The sequence below is a fragment of the Mytilus galloprovincialis genome, chromosome 12 (genome assembly GCF_965363235.1).
Source record: "Mytilus galloprovincialis chromosome 12, xbMytGall1.hap1.1, whole genome shotgun sequence".
Taxonomy (NCBI): Eukaryota; Metazoa; Mollusca; class Bivalvia; order Mytilida; family Mytilidae; genus Mytilus; species Mytilus galloprovincialis.
The window spans coordinates 68012897-68031494 of NC_134849.1; the positions used below are offsets into that span (position 1 = coordinate 68012897).

The 18598-nt window shown below is 33.2% G+C and overlaps 1 protein-coding gene across 1 annotated transcript in view; it reads right to left on the reverse strand.

The window, feature by feature from the left end:
- The window catches only part of LOC143054632 (solute carrier organic anion transporter family member 4C1-like), a 113153-nt gene extending 94985 nt beyond the window's left edge, over window positions 1–18168 (reverse strand). Inside the window, exon 1 of the mRNA XM_076227641.1 lies at window positions 18044–18168. Within this exon, the coding sequence (XP_076083756.1) occupies window positions 18044–18106 (63 nt within the window). The 5' untranslated portion in view covers window positions 18107–18168. The remainder of the gene's footprint in view (window positions 1–18043) is intronic.
- Between the last annotated feature and the right edge of the window lie 430 nt (window positions 18169–18598).

Below are 18598 nucleotides of genomic sequence, written 5' to 3' on the forward strand. Positions count from 1 at the left end.
CTTGTTTCACCAAAACGAGCTCAACTACATGTCGTTGTTTTACGCTTCAACATAAATGCATATGTATGTATACAATGGAGACTGTTTTCTGTTCTACTGGCCTGGTCCTAGATTGGCTGTATACAATCTAACCCCTGACATGGACTACTTTATTAAATGTTTACAAACAAATAAATGCAAAGAGAAAGATTCGGAAAGAAATTCTAAAATTTACGCTAAAAAATAAAATACACAAAAATGGAAACAGTTTTAGACAATTATCATTTGAGAACTATATATAACTAGCATGCATCACTAAATGAAACTGATAAATTGATTGCTCCCTTAATGTCCAGTGGCAAATATATCACGCTTATTCATGACGAGATGCGAAATTGATCGACCTGAAGCAAATGATTGATACATCACCAAGACAGTGAGTTCGCTGAGGTAAAACGTATGCCGTACTAGAATGCTGTATGGATTTTGCTCATTGTTAAAGGCCGTACAGTGACCTTTGAACGACTTTGACCCCCCCCCTTGCAGAGCTATAGAAAAACAGTACATTAAGGGGTGTTACACAGACTCTTTTTCGATGATACACAGACTCTTCTTAATTGTTACACGGACACTTTTTATGAATAGAATCACTCGTGCATGATCAGTGAGTTCATGGGCACTTTAATTTTCAATTAGATTTGAACTTTTTGGTTCACCGACTTATTTCCTGTCTTTTTATTGGATAAAATATTTATGTTAGCATCAATATCTATTTTCCGAAACATTTCCAGTAAAATACTATTCATATTAGTACACCAAGGGATTAGACATTTAACTTCAAGGGAGGGGGGAGGGTATGGTATAATAAATCAAATTGTCATCACTGTTGGGTTTTTCGTCTGAATATTTTACATTAACTGTGTCAGATGCCTCATTACAGGCTGAACCTTTTATAGGGTGCTCATTATAAAGTTTTAGTTTTTGGTCATTGTTGAAGGGTGTGCAGTGACCTATTATATAGTGACTAACAAGTAAATCACTTGGTCTACATGGTTTAAATGGTTGATAGTCGTCTCACCATATCTCCTTAGGCCAAAATAAAAATTGTTTGTTTCCCCTCCCCACACCCAGGTAAAAAATAAGCCCCCTGGGATGGGAAACAGACATTCTTTTAAATGTGGACTTATTCATGATCTTTTTATTGAAATTCTGAAATAAGAAGATTTTACTAGTCTATAAGTATCACATAAACTTTACATTATCAATAATCCATTAAAATGAAGTCCAGTCAAAATAACCATGCCAGACAGATATAGGACAGATAATTTCATGAATTTCATGAATTTTTGAATTTCACAGTTCTTCCATACCCCAAATTTATGGTTAAACATTTATAGTAACCATAGAAACAGAGAAAAAGACTAAACATAAAAACCATGAAAATGGTGTCATTGTCAGATGAAATAAGCCATTCAAAAATGTCAAACATGTACAACTTACATTTATTCCATAATTATGCCAAAAGTAGTGATCCTATACATGTACAATGTAGCTTATAGCTTATGAGAAACATTGATGACCTTCGGCTATTGTCTGCTCTGAAGTTGGGTTGTTGTCTTTTTTGGCACATTCCCCATTTCCAGTGTCAATTTTATTAGCATGATTAGGAAGTATAAACTGAGAAACAAACCTAACCATGTTAACATTGTATCAAACTGAAATAACCTTAATCACTTAAATTATCCATGAAGGTCAAGGTCAGGTCAACCCAACCTGATAGACAAGTAGATCTTTCAAGATACTCATATACAATAAAATGTATCCAATTACATATATAAAATATACAGTATAAAAGAGCATTTCATTGATTAAGTAACAGTATATTTTACATGCAGTCATTGAACCATGAAAATGGGGTCAGGTGCAATGTACATATAATGGCAAACTGAAACATCATAACATATTAATTACCTACTAGCATCTGAATACAAGTCAAGAAACATCCAGCTCTTTTAGCTTTTAAAATGTAAAGCTCTATAAAATAGCTTACATCATCACCCCAAGACTGTAATACAAATTTCTTGTATACAACCAACTTTCATGACTTTTGTGTAAGGCGAGACAAAATAAAATGATACTTTGAAGTACATGTATTGTTTAATATGTTTGACTACTATTATAAAATGCCAGTTTCAGAATGAACAGTAATTTAGAAGATTATTAAAATACATGTAGATACATTCAGACTATTATAACTATACAGCAAGCTGTCATTCGACTCTAACCAACAACCATGCCAGGGCTGTAAACTAAAGCTTGTCTAGGTTGGTAAAAACTTCCATCATCATGCATATATATGACACTAACCAATAGTGATGGACCGTGACAGACCCTCATGGAAAGTAAAGGAGGTTTAACACTCCCTGGTGGTACATGTAGCCAACAATAGCAATGGCAGCATAGAAACTCTTATTATATCCAAATTCTTATTTCAAATGAATAATTATCCAAGGTGAATCAGATGATGTATGATCATGATGCTGCACGTTTAGTATTGACAATGATTGATATTCACTGAAACCAGAAATTTCCATTATTCCAATTGTCTATTCTTAATGATATAACTATCCAAGATAATCATGGAATTAAGATATGATGCACTACTAATATTCCTAGAAAACTTTAAATTCTCTTTATTTCAAATTGTTAATATTACTTATTTCAAATATATATATATATATATATATCTCAAAGGTATGCTCTGTCACCAAGTAATGTAGTACATTGTATTTCCTACATTTTTTCTATGAATTGTAAGTTTGCTATTTGTTCAATTCACAATTCTCTTTTTGTCCAATCAGATCATCCCATCAACTGTACATCATGACATAATGCTGTTAGCTCTATCAACGTTATTTCCAAACCAATAAGTAACACAAAATTATGAATGAATCCACCATTTCACAATTTATAGCTACAGGTACAAATGAGGTACCATATGAGAGTAACTTAGTGACACTATATATTTCCTATATATACATTGATATACATGATATATGCCGCTTCATAATCTGGCTGGGAATCATGCTCAAACCAATGTGATATCTTATCTACAAAAAAAACATACATTAAGAATAAAGTATTTATTATATATAAACTTGTATAATTTATCTACAAGAAAAACTAGCAATCATAATTTGCTTGACAACAAAGTTTAATGATGTAAAGAAATGAATTTATGACTTATACAATTTAATTGATAAGTCCCTTATGAGAAGAAGAATAAAACCCTTTTTTGAGGTTCTATTTCTAAAACAAAATGTTCTCTCTTTCTACATCAATGTTTTCTTAGGTCTATACTTCATTGAAGGGTTACTGTCTAATAGAGGCTATAGCATTGTATAGCACTATACTTGTTGTGATCAATTTATAATACTTTTTTATTTTAAAATAGAATTTGTTGAATATTACTACCAACGTGACATGGTGACAAAGCAAATAGTATTTATAAGATTCTTCTTCTTCTTTATAATCCATCAACATACTGATGATAACGTGTCTGGCACTTATTTACAGTAACTATGCCGCGCATGCGTGGGATCTAATTTTTATTTAGTCATGACAGTCATGTCAGTGAATAATAATTAATATACAAAAGATAAAAATAAAAATTTCAACATAATTTCTTTTTCTTGTTATAACATATATTTAAGTTCTACAAAATTTAGAGCATAACAAATCATTTATAACAAAATAATGAATCATACCCGGTAAAATCTTAAATTTCTTATCACAAAAGATGAAAAGTGTTAAAAATTGTTGTTAAGGACGCAATGTCGTCTCATCATTTGGAATCAGGCATGTCAGGGCACAATATCAATATACTCTTTTTTTGCCCCGGGCAATTTTGAGGTTATTGCATATATATAAACCCAAGCCTTGAACATGTTGAAGGTATTCATAACACATATGTGACAAATTATAATTATTGTACTTCACCCACCAGTGGCTATATAAATAGGTATATCATCGTCGTAACTAGTCTGAGATTACTCTGACGTCCAAACGGCTGTTTTGCCAGACAAGCTTGTCTCGGACTACATCGTAACATGTGAAGATTGGTTGGTTATTGGTTAATAAAAAAAAGTGACAAATATTTCATGCAAATTTAGGACGTGACAGTTATCAATACATTAACATACAATATATAGGATTACTCGATCAGGGGTTTAGGTCTTGTAACTGTTGTATAGGCCATCCCGCACAACCATACCATTGTGAATACCCCACATGTCAATGCATGTTAGGCAATAAACAGGGGTGGATCCCGCCACTTTTAAAAGGAGGTTTAAACCATACTAGTTTATATGTAACTTTTTAAATCATGCATTGATCTTCCAAAAAACATGAAAAAAGGGGGGGGGGTCCAATCACAGGAACAATTTTTTAACCAGCCCAAATTCTTACTTTGCCTTTGAACAGGCTACTATCCAAGAGTGTGGAGTATTGGAACGTCGATTCATACCTGTATGAACAAATTTAACAAATGTGAACATTTTTCCTTCAAATTCTTGGGTGATGATCCATGATCAATGATTATTCTGATAGACATGTATTAAAATATTCATTTCTACTCACCAATTGCAATTTCCAGCTCAGCTTATATTGTACTAGAGTTTCCTTCTACCATGTCAACGATTTTATGTAAAATAAGTTAGCTATTAGAAGCGCTGACACTGCCGACACACATGCGACATGAATGCAACAAAAATAAAGAGGGTACGGTAACGTTAAATCGTTTACGGGCGAAGAATTATTTTCCGTTTTTAATTAAACTTGTCAGATTTGATTAATTATCGTCGAAAAATGTCCCTAATGGATAGTCATTCAAATTAAACCAGCTTTATTATGCTGTATGCATGTAATATATATGTAACCTGGTCTTTAAATGTACTTTAAGTACAGTGTCTGACGTATTTATAAACATTTTCTTGATTATTTATCCTATTTCAAATATAAATTTGAATGAATTTATAAGCCTTTTTCTGCTATAATATTCAAACTTTATTTTTTAACGAAGGCTTCTGGTATGTAGTTTTTTTTACAAAAGGCTCTCGAATTATAGACACATTAAAAAATAAAGATGGAAAGTCAAACGCATGAGTCTGGCAAAAATAAAGTTAACGGACAATGTCATGACAATAAACAGAAAACGATAAAAGACAGAGTTATATCTATATATTTTTTTCCCTGCCTCAAATTTACTCAAATGCAATTTATATAGGTAACATAAAAGATAAATGATAATGCATTCATTTACAATATTTAAAAATAGTTACATCTTAAATTTAATTTAACATATTAAGATCACGTTTGCAAGTGTTCACGGCCGACATCCGTTATTATTAAATAAGGGTGTAAAAATGAATGACAAATTCTTCACCACGTACGGCAGTCTGTAATTGCATATAAAACGTATTGCAATCACTTGTAAACCATTAAATACAAAGGTTCAGGTGCTTATATTCAATAATCAAATATTATTTCGGCAATCTGTTGATTTTTTTTAGTCAATTCGCGGCGATTCCGATTTGTGCAGCAGTATGACTTTGAGCTACTTTTTTTATTTATATAATTATAAAACAGTGTTAAATAATTAAATAGTAAGAAGTTAGAATTAAAATTGAATATTTGTTTTATTTAAATAACATGATTAAGGGGACGTGGTAGACTTTCAGTTAAAAAAATCGTCTTCTTTCACAGTTTTATTTTATTCTTGAAAGGGGAGCAACCCCTGATAAATAATGGGAAAGTTTCACTCGTTTTGTGTCCAAATTATTAAAATCTGAACACGACTGGACACGGTCTGACAACATCTTGACGTCAGTTTGTATCCATGGTCTGTTTTGGTCTGACACGGTCTTAACGGATCTAAACAGCTCGCTAGAAGATACAGTCTTAAATATCTTGACATGCCTTAACGGGACTAATTTACCTAATGAGACTATCGATCCGAATGGAGACTGAACGATCTGACAAATCTTGACGTTTTCCTCTAGCGGTAAATCCAGTCAATTAAGATACGATCAGACCAAAATGACCGTTTCAGACTGAAATCGTGCTACTAGTGACACCGTGAAAAATAACATTATCTCCCCTGGAAATGCTTAACAACAAGACACAAAAAACTGCTATCTTTTTTTGCTCTATTTCACATAATTATTAAAACAGATTACATAGATAGGGAATATTGTAGGTGGAACATTCAGAACGATCGTCTCTAGATTGTTTTTTAAATTCGTCCCGGCCTTTCCGGGTTCACGTAGCAACACGTTTCTTTCCTTTCCAGCTATTCCTGATTATCAATTAATCCAAAACATGCATTTATCACAAAGCAACAACTATTAAACAACTCACCTATACCAATGGTGATCGTCTAATTCATAGCTGATTCCTTTAATCGTACCTTTCTTGACGACACCCATCGTTGTAGCGTCTACCATTGGAGGTAGCGAAATTGCATGATTTGACAGGAGAGCGAAATAAACAAGGGGAGCAATTTTATCGAACCGCATTCCGGACTGATAGTAACTAATTATAGTCGCTTAAATTTGTATTCATAAATATGTAAATATTATAAATTTGAAATATCATAAGTTTCTCTTTCAGTCAGAGAATTTATCATTACAGTATGAAGTAAAAACACACAAGACAATAAAGCAATAGTTGTCAAATTGATGGTTTAACTACGTTACGAAATCACGGCCTCAAATAAAACATATAGATTATAGAACTGAAGTATTTTCAAACAAAACGCAAATCATAAATACATGTAAGATGGTTTGATAAGAACTAAAAATTATCTCCTTAAAAATATCAAAAAAATAAAAACAAAACAGCAGTGGCGGATTCAGAGGGGGGCGTAGAGGGCGTACGCCCCCCCTTTGCTGGCACTTTTTTTTTTTTTTTTGTAAAATGATTAATAATCAATCTAGACTTCGTGTATTGCCATGTATTTAATTTTTTTGTGACAATACTTATGAAAATAATTTTCGCTCGTATTCACGTGCACTGTAATATATTATTGAATATGTCAAATTTATGTGATTCGCTACGGTGGAGTTGACAAGTATGTCGAAAAAAACGTCAATCAGTCATTTTGAAATTCAAATAACATTGCTGAGGCTAAGGATGACAATCAAGCATGACGCTTTCAAAGCTACAAAGTATTGAGCAAGGACGTATTTTCTTTTTCACGACTCCACCCAACAGAAAGTTATACACTGTTACACTCTAAAAAAAAACGGCGGCGTAATTATTTTTTTTGGGGGAGAGGGTTGCATGTAAATGTCATATCTGACCGGAAGGTCTGTTCAGCCGAACTGATATTCTACATATGTTTTTCAAGGCCCGACTGCAACCGGCCTGCTGAGTGTGGCCTATATGACTCCATGTGTCGACCGTTATTCACAACTTCATTTTCTTTTCGATTCATTCGTAGCCTTTGGTTGATTTAGACCCCTCGCTTCCCTTGTTGGGTGAAAAATTTCAACCAAACATTTCAATGGATAAACATTTCTTGTTTGTTTTTCTTCGTGTCGGTTATATTGTAAATTTCACTGAATAGCCGTATATCTTGTTCACAGCAAGAAATCTGCAAAGTTATGCTAACTAACAATACAACAAACGGGAATTTTCCATGTCCATTTTTTACTGACAAATCCCACATTAAATATATTAAATAGTACATAGCTTTGGATCTATTCAATCATTTTATAATAGACAATCAATGTAGAGAATACGGCACCAATAATGTCCAGCCCCTACACTTTAACTAAAATGCATTTTACACTTATTTTATGTTTTTTTAGCAAAAAAAAAGGTCAAAAATTTTTTTTCGCCTCGCTCCGCTCGGGAAAATTTATTACTTCGCCCCCCCTTTCCAAAACCCGGGATCCGCCCCTGTAGTGAGTATAATAATGTATAGTTATGGAGAATTTAAGCAAGTTTGCGATTAGACGTCTTCTGATTGGCTAAAAGCAATTTGTCTATTGACATAATTTCACAGTGACGTAATCAACTTTTTTTCATGATTTACTCCTACGCGGGTCATTCAGTGTGCACCACATTTGTTATGTTATTTCTTCATAGAAAACAAGATATTACAGTCTTTCCTTAAATAATTATGGAAAAATTAACCAACTTTAAGAACAATCAATATTCATCTAAACTTCTGAATCCCAGTTAGATCTGATATCGCTGCTAGTTTCATGAATATCAATGATGCAGATTAATCCAGGCTAATATTTTCTCCATAGCCTTGATAAATGAGCCATACTTGGAATATTTGTGCAAAATATCGAGAATATCGATAATCCGGATTTCACTGTTAACCACAAAATTGACCTTGACTTGTTGTGTACATTGATTGATTGATTTGAGTATGTCGAGTATAAACATGGCGGGTCTGGATGGGGTCCTTTTCTATTCTTTATTATTGGCTGGTGTTTTTTTTTCCTATTCTTGAAGTATCAGTTAATTGTTTTCTTATCTTAAATTCCACCTAGACCCCTAAACATAGCCCAGTGGCGGATCCAAGGGGGGGGGGGGGGTCCGGGGGTTGAAACCCCCTTTTTTGGCCGATCAATGCATTTGAATGAGGACATATAGTTCGACCCCCCCCCCCTTTTACTCTGGGTTGGGAACCCCCTTTTTTAAAATGGCTGGATCCGCCACTGTAGCCATAGAGAATGAAAAACTGAGGACCGTCTTCAAATTCAATCGTTTACTGGGAAATATTAGAGTAATTTAAATGAAAATGAGGAACATATTTTGTCTTGCAGCAGGCCATACATAAGGATCCCTCAGAGAGTTGTTGTACACGAGTCATTCGATTTTAAGTCCCCGTCCTAACCGGATGATCGAGGCTGCAAATTTTCCCGTAACAAACAGCCAAACGCCGCATTTTAGCAAGGACCTCACTGCCGAACGGGAGACTATATTTTCATACCCACGAGTCAACGTTTGGGTGATAGAATGAGTAGTTCAAATATACCGTTTCCACATAAACACCGTTTCTGTGAAATGCATTTGATTTAAATAAGTGGGACTGTTTGGTTGTCGGACTAGTAGTGTGCAAGATTTATGGTGCGTTGGAACAATAAGGTGTCTTGATTACTGAATTGCAAGCATCTGGTCTTGGACAGGAACCTTAAAAAAAATGTATCTGAGTTGAACATGTTTGTGAGAGTTCAATCCTTCTATTAACCTTGGAACATTGTTATCACAAAACACAATAAGAACAAAATGTAATACCAGATGGAAACGAATTGGCATATCAAGATTAGAAATTTGAAAGAAAAATAATAAAAGTGCTTCCCATTAATTTCAAACAGTTTAGGCCAGTGCAGGCCATGAGTCCAGTCCTCAAGTCCAGTTTAGTCACGATTTTACCCTTCGCCCTACACAAAGCTAAAATGTGTTGTTTGTCCTTTAAATTATGTAACCGTCTGCAGTGCGGGGATAGCAGACGATTGCAATGTATGATTATGTATATTATGTCATTTTTAAATGTCAATGAAATTGACGGAAGCACGTGTCAGCTGTGTAATGGCTGAAAATTAGATATAAATCAACGGAAAATAATAACTACAATTAGCTTAAATACAAAACTTTAGAATAATTTTGTGGACAATTTCAATGAAAAATATGTGCTAATGAACGATATTTAAGTATAGTAAAGATGTGGTATGATTGCAAACGAGAACACTAAGGGAGCTACCATTTGATTTTTAGGGGGGGGGGGGGGGGGGGGGGCTAGGATGAAATTTGAAAAAAATAGGCAGGATAGGAGTTTTGAGTAAAAAAAAAGGCAGGATGTGACACTTGCAAAAAAAAAAGTCAGGACGACAATTTTGGTAAAAAAAGTCAGGATAAAAAAAAAGGCAGGACCGATTAGAGTGAAAAATAAAAAAGGCAGGACAGAGATTACAGCTAAAAAAAATGCAGGACATTCATCCTAGCCCCCCCCCCCCCCCCCATAAAAATCAAATGGTAGCTCCCTAACCTCCAGAGACCAAATGACACAAAATGAGCAAAATCCTAAACGTAGTCAGCTATTTATAAAAGACGTGACTTGACATAATTTTGATGGAACAAATGTGCTAATGGACGATTTATATGCAAAATCCATACATTAGAGTCCGCTATAAAAGACCATGACATATGGCATCATTTCAACACATCTGCTAAATGAAAGATACATGTAGATATGTGGTATAGTTACCAGTTAGACAAATATCAACAATAGACCAAATGACATAGACTTAGAAAATATATATCATCGGATGAACTCCAACAATGAGATACACCGAAACCGTATAGACATCCATAAAAAGTTCCGACATGGCAAAATGTAAAACAATTCAAACGACATAACTAACGGCCTTATTTACAACAAAACAATAAATATATTTTTAAAACAAATATGACAGCAGCCAATCACAAGAATATGGCGGGGTTAATGAACATGTCAGCGAGAGTTCTCCTCCCCTCCCCTTCCCCTCCCCCAAACCCGATACAGTGGTGTATGAGCACCACATAATATTTTAATTTTGAAGTTTTCAATAAATGGCTATTCTAAATTTAATCAACAGATAGTGTCTCAAGGTACAGTTGCAAATTCTCAAAGCATTTCTCTTTCATAAACCATGATTATTTACTATTTAAACTTATATTTGGTTTGGATGCAATGCAGTGGCGGATCCAGGATGAACCTCCCCAAGTTTTTTTTAGATGATATCATAAATGCATTTGAATGGGGACATGTAGTTGGACCCCCCCCCCCCCCCCCCCCACACACACACACACACCCCTGCAATGAGTTCATTACTAAATATGGGATACTAGAATAATAATGGATTTTGTGTGTAAATGATGACATGAAAATTCAACTTCTAAATAGAAATTGCATTCAGGCTTTCCTGCAAATAATTTCAAAATCAAGTATGCATAATGAATAACCTTTATCAATGAAAATTGTTAAACACCAAAATGAAATAAATCAAATTGGATGGAGTATCACTGATCTTCATGACACAAATCAAGGAGAAATCAATAAACAACAAGCTGTTTTAATACGATAACGATTATAATTTAATTAACTTGTATTTTAGAACATAGCAATGGCCATACTTGTTCATACTTTAGTTTTCCGTAAATTACGATCAAGACTAGTAACTTCATCAAGAGAGTTCTCTCTGTTTGACTGATAGTATTTTCATATATGTTCATTTGGTAAATTAGTAAAATAAATTCCAGTCCGTTAATCAATCTTTTGGTAGATATAAAATCATTGTCAGAACTTAGCATTATTTTTACTTATTGGTAAAACTGTCATGTACTATTGTGGTATTTTCTTTACATCGTTCAACTAGCTGTCTAACTTTGATTGGAATTTACAGACACTCTAAATAAGGTCTTGATGCTTCCGAACTAGTCAATACCAAACGATTTAATTCTGCTATCTATCATCATATTGTTGTAATCGGGACCGGAGATGGAATTTTTTATTGATATTTTCAAAGTCTGTTTTAGAAGCAGGCTTATTCAGCACATCCGCAATCTTACCGGTGCTGTGCGTGTAAAATAATTGCTTTTTATAAGGTTAAGACGAACGTTCGTGGATCTTGGAGGTCATTTGTTTCAAAAGGACATTACGGTTTATGTATAAGGTCATTTTAGATATTTATTTTAAAGAGAATTGTGATGTTTTATAGAAGGAAAACGTAAATAGGCATTAATTTGCCATAACTTACCTATTTTTATCCAAATAAAAAGCGCTCGCAAACGTTTGTATGCATTGGACGAGTAGTTATGTGCGATCTAAAAAAAGATACTACAATAGCATCACTACTTGCATCACTATATATAATTCGCGACAATTTTAACTAAAAACCCTACTACTAGTATACATTGTATAATATTCGTATACAAATTTTTAAATGAAACGTAGCAAATCAAAGATAACGGAACATCAACATGATCATATTAGACTCTAGTTACATGTATGAATAACAGCTCTAGATTCTACGTACGAGGAAAGGTTAAACTAGGCAACTGAAAACTGAATCTTGGTAGCCGATAGGTCTTAAGCGATGGACACAATGCAGACAGTGTTGTCCGGCGATATCCCAACAGCATGAGTTCGATTCCCGGCGAGGTAAACACACGCCTCCACATATTTGTAGATTAAACATTGTTGTGCTGATATTAATAGTTGTTTAAAATATATTTATAACTGTGACATATTTAAAGATTAAAGACATCAAGCACACCATGAATTTCATTTATATAGCTTACTATATGCGGTATGTGTTTTGCTCACTGTTGAAAACCGTATGGTGCGGATAGTCAATTGCTAGCTACTACACCATTTGGTCTCTGCATGTTGGTGAGTTGTCACATTGAAAATCATACCACATTTTCTTTATTTTCTAAATGGTTTTGTCAAGAGGCAATGACAACTAGATGTAAACTAGTAAAACAGATCGTTCTCAATGAATGAAATTCTAATGTTATTATCAAATGCGACATAAGTACAAAATCCTACAAAATATTACAGATTTATTCATACATTCCGTTATTGAATTAATAAGTAATGCAAATTACGACATAAATAGTCAATCTATAGATCAGACTAAAAGTATATGTAAATCATTTATATGACAAAGAAAAGCCATATGGTACGTGTGATCTTACATTTCTGTCTTATAACCTATATCAACAATGATGTACTATAAAAATTTACAATATTGCCATTTGCAAATCAAACCAAATGAAATTACCAATGAAAACTGGAACTGGAACTTTGGGCGTATGCTCCTTAATCAGGTATTCTATCAATATGTTATAAAGATATGGATTTGATATTGAATAGCAATCTAGATCGAAATAAGAGGTATTAAAAATTAAACCCTTGTCCCAGACTGGGAAAGTTTCATTCAATGGGGTTTAGGAGTTGGGGGTTCAACACAAAATGGATACCCTCTAATTTTCATTTCTAAAGTTCATGCAGAGTCAAATTAGGGGCTATAAAGAACCATTTTAATGCTTTGTATATATTCCCTAGGTATTGAATTAGGAAGGTATAGAAAGATTCCAAGAGCACAAAGATAATGTAAAAAAATGTGGCGTCCTAGATGACGAATTTCATTTCTTTTTGTATTGTGACATTAACATATCTTTGCGTTCTAATCCTTTTTTATAATCTAAAAGACTATGTACCATTATTTCAACATCTTCATGCTTTCAATAAACTAAAAATTAAACTTAAACACATTCTAAACCCCATCTCTGAACTTGTTTGTCATATTGGAGTCTTCATTAGGCAGTCTTTAAAACTGAGGGAGTCAGATCCATGTCAGACAAGCTTATGATGGTGGTTTTATTTTAACATATTTATAATTGAACTTTAATATATTCTATTTTTCAATATATTGTATTGTATTGTATACAATTGCTTGATTGTATTTTTTTACCCTTATGGGTATAATTTTGCAATAAAGATTTATACATTTGGATTATTTCACGAATATTAGAGAATATTGTCCGGAGCAGAATTGTATATTACACGGACATGTTAGGTTAAAAATCTTTGAGATAGACATTTCAAAACAGACATAATAAATGTGTTCTTGGCGAACCCCCACCTTTCCCAATCGAATGGCACTGTATCATAACCATCACAACCGCAACTAACCGGCCCCCAAAACAATTCGAAAAACGGTTCAGTTCACACATAATTAAGAGAGATAATAAAAATAATGCAATGGAAGCATACGACACTTTCAATATGTGTATTTATTATGTCAAGGTATTTATAAAGGCAACTACACTTTCGAGTTATACTGAATTGGGATTTCAAAATTTTGCTTTAGTGACTTGATGTTTATACAACGCGTACAGTTTGTATACATAGAAACTATACTTACCTATTAGCAATATATTCGATTTAAGATGCAGATCTCGGCTTCAGAATGCACAGGGTCCGAATGAATTGCACCTTCACATTTTTTCGCGAGAATATCATTTCATACTACTTACTAATAGTGCATGTGTTCCTATTCCCTTATACATGTATTACCTTTCTAAACGATTGCCGAAGCTTTGTCGATGACGTTAAACGCGACCTAACTACCGCAAATTAGATTAAGGTCAGAAATCAGAGCAGGTGTATAATTTCTTTTGTTTCAATATCAAATCAATATACTTTTAGTAGAACACCTGAATTAGTTAATAGGCCCAGACATACTTTTTTAATTGGGATGGTTATACGGATGTATTATTTAGATCATTGATGACGCAATACAGTGGTGCTTTTCTGTGAAATTATAAAAACAAGTCGGAATCGTTCTTATCTACAAATGTAAAACCTCTCTTCAAATTATATCAAAATGAATTGGAACAAAGCTGAAATCGGGTCTCTTCTTTTTTCAGATATGATCATACATGTAGCTCAACCCATCAAAAACTTGCAAAACTAGACACTTCACTGTATGAGATAATTGTACAAGACAGGCACATGCCAACTGAGATAATTGTACACGTAAGTACATGCCAACTGAGATAATTGTACACGTAAGTACATGCCAACTGAGATCATTTTACACGTAAGTACATGCCAACTGAGATCATTGTACACGTAAGTACATGCCAACTGAGATCATTGTACACGTAAGTACATGCCAACTGAGATCATTGTACACGTAAGTACATGCCAACTGAGATCATTGTACACGTACGTACATGCCAACTGAGATGATTGTACATGCCAACAGCATCACGATGGTCGAAGAGTGTGAAATAAACGTAATGGAGAAAGAAAACTGAAGATTGCACATGCAAATACATGGCACCACGTGGTCTAGCAGTGTGAAATAATCACCACGTACGTGGTCCAGCAGTGTGAAATAAGTACCACGTGGTCCAGCAATGTGAAATATACGTCACTGAATAAGAAGATTGTATATTGTACATGCAAGTCCGGAACAACAGCACCGTGGCTAGTGACTATGAGAAATTATTTTTACTGCATGTCTGATGTATGCAATGTTGTTATTTTTATAATGCAACAGTGATGATGATTGTCATTTCTTTTGTAATTGTGCGATTTTAAAAGATGTCATTGCGTCCATATTTTGGCTTGTCTGAGGGACAACCTGTCATCATTTCGAGATCAATTTAATATATCAACACCCATTCTTTGCCTATCCTCCGCTGATATATTGTTTCATTTTGTCAAATTGGAGTCTTTATTCAAAAAACTTTCTTGGGAAAATCGCGGCTAAATTTGATAAAGAACACATAAGGTTCTGTGGAAAATAGCCAACATTTGATTAGAAACGACACATTTCTGGGGAAAATGTCCAAATTTTATTTGAAACGCACTTTAATTTTTTGGACAGAATAGTAAACATTTGATTTAAAACATAGAAATTTCTGGTGAAAATATAGTGATCATTTATAATTATATATTTGTTTCTCAGTTCATCAAATTCAACAGTTTGAAGATATTGACAAGAAAAAAAATGGTGCAATACCGAAGTATATCTGAGGAATTTAAGCATCACGTGATTTTGTCATCAGCTACTCTACCAATCGTGTGATAATAAATATTGGAAAGGACTTAATGAGAGAATCATTCATCTAAGGAATCGGATCAAGGATACCAGATTACTAAACTGGTTCTTGGCTGACTGCTACACTTTGTTCATAGAGTGAAGCGTAATACAATCATATCAAGGTTACCAGATTACAGTACAGGAACATTAATTAGCAGATTTTACTAAGCAGTGCTTTTTCTATCCAAATAGTGTATGAAATTAGAGGTTTTTTTATAGCATGTGTCGCTCATCTAGGTCTTTGTGCATGTCTAACAATGGACACTCTCTAACATTTAAGAATTGAATGTTCTTTTTTGTAAATTTATATGGGGTGTAAAGGCGTTGACCGAAGTACATTTTGTATGAAGCGCGGAAGGGCTTCATACTAAAAATGTGCGCACGGTCAACGCTTTTACAACCCTATAAAGTTACAAAAAAAAGCATTCAATTCTTATAATTACATTTTTACCTATAGGATCATGAAAACACGCCTTTTATCAAGTTTTTATTTCATTTACCTGTGGGACCTGTGTCATCATGAATGAAAAGTTTTATTGTGTGATACAACTGCTTAAGGAATAACACGTGATGTACAGTTAGCCAATCAGAATAACGTATTAAAGTGAAACATACATTTAATGTAATTATTGTGCACTAGAATTTAATTCATGACAAACAGTTTATTCTGTTAAAATATTTTCTCTGGTCTTTAGTTTTTTCCCAAAAGATAGAATAGGGTAGAAAAACGTAATTTTAATGGCTATTAATCTTATCAAGAGTCTACTAACGATTTCTGCAGAATTTGCATGATTTGTAGATATTTTTTCGAATAACCGTTTTTTGCCATGTGATATGGGACTTTCCGATTTTATTTCCTTGGAGTTCAGTATTTTTTGTGATTTTAATTTTTTCTATCTTTTGAAGCTTTTAAGATGATAGATAACAAAGAAAATGACCATGTTGGTTTATTTGTAGACCTTGTCTTAATTGCTGATATTTTTTTCATATATTATAGTTTTCAAGATTGTACTTGTAGTCAAAACAAAAACTGAAAAATGTTAAAAATCACCATCAAAGAGCAATAACTCTAATAAAGAGAAGACTGATTATTGAGGTCATGCTGACTTAATTGTAGAACTTGTCTTGCTACTCATGTTATAAAGATTGTGGGATAGTTTCGATAAATTGTAATATGGAGTTTAGGAGGAGCTGTTTATATATTAAAAAAAAAGTCCATGCTATAAAATGAAACCCCAATTCTGATCAAGAGACAAAAAGTGTACAACAGCACTAATACATGGCTAAGTCAAAATTAAGTATAGGTTTCTATGTAATCAGTTTTAGCTCGATTAAAGATACAGATGATGAATTTCATTTCTTCTTTTAAAGCATAAGAATTAAAAATGCAAAAACAATTACTTCCTTTTTTTTCTCTCAAAATATTGCCTGTATGAGTTTTTACTAACAAAAAAAATATTCAATACATTAACAATCGAACACTTAATTAAATTTTCAACAGGTTCAAAGCCTTGTTGTTCCTTTTTAAAGCGATCAATGGAACTGAAGAGAAAGGACTGTTGATTCACTGATTCGTATACGCTTTGTTGTAAATATGTTGTAATTTATATTTCGTTTATCACTTTTGCACAAGCTTTATGTTTTACGACAATAAAGATTTATGATTAAAATATTGTGTTGCATACTGTTTTGCTGTTAACAGTTTACGTTTTGTAATTAGTACAAGCCATTAGTACATCATTTCACTGAGATATTATTATTATTTTTTTTTATTAGTTATTAGGTATTAAGCGTGAATATCTAATAAAATCAAACTGATAAATTTCATTGCAAAAATAGTGATTCAATATTTACAGGACTAGCCCAAGTTTCAATATAGTGTATCTTAGTAAATGCTTTTATAGTATACTCCATCACATTATACAAATCATTGGTTTCACTAGTAAAGGTCGACCAGAATGATTTTCATTGAGGTTTTTTTTTTTTGGGGGGGGGGGGAGGGGTGTCTAGGTTTAAGCCCTGTCCCTCTTACTGAGCTGCCTATGACTGTAATAAATGTATAGACCTATTACAAGTAACTCTCAAAACTATGGTTTGTCAGACCCCTCCTTTCAAAGTCATGTATCCGCGTCTGGTTAACAAAACATTTATTGCACCTTAGAACCTAGTAATGTCAATGTACACTGGCAGTAGACCATTTAATTTCCCACAGCTATTCTAAGACAAGTTATACAAATAAAGTTGCTACTTAATAGTGTTATATTGATTGGTTTGTTTTATGTCTAATATACATCATACAATATTTGATTTAAGATTTTTTTATAAACTTGACATTGAATTTTTATATATTAAAACTAAGTATTTATTTAACAGAAAAATCTTACCTTAAAAATGAAATACAGCGTAAATTCCAAACTATTCCTAACTTTGGTGTATTCGCATACCATTCACTACAAATGGGAATACACAATTATAGTGACAAAATACAACATCTGTTTTACAATAAAATGTCAATCATACTGTCCAAAATCGATCAGAATATAACTAGTGTATGGATTGCACTTTATGAACCATTATACTTATATACTCATACATATATATTTTACAATACGGTGATAGCACGTGAGGCCTATAAACCTATAAATTTTAATCCCTAAATACAGATGAAGGATAAATAGAGATATATGTTATTTTAATCGCTAAATGCAGATGAAGGCTGGATATCAAGATATTGTATTATGTCTTTTATCAGGCACTTCGATTGGATATTGAATAATTTAGTTGTCGTGATTTATTTGCTAGTTCAAACTTTCCAGTTGATTTAATAGATGTTGGCAGTTCTCCCTAAATCCCTTACAATTTTGCGAACTGCATCTCCAAGCTTTTAGTTTCGGGGATATTATACTATATGATAAAGTTTGATAGATCTCTGTTATCAT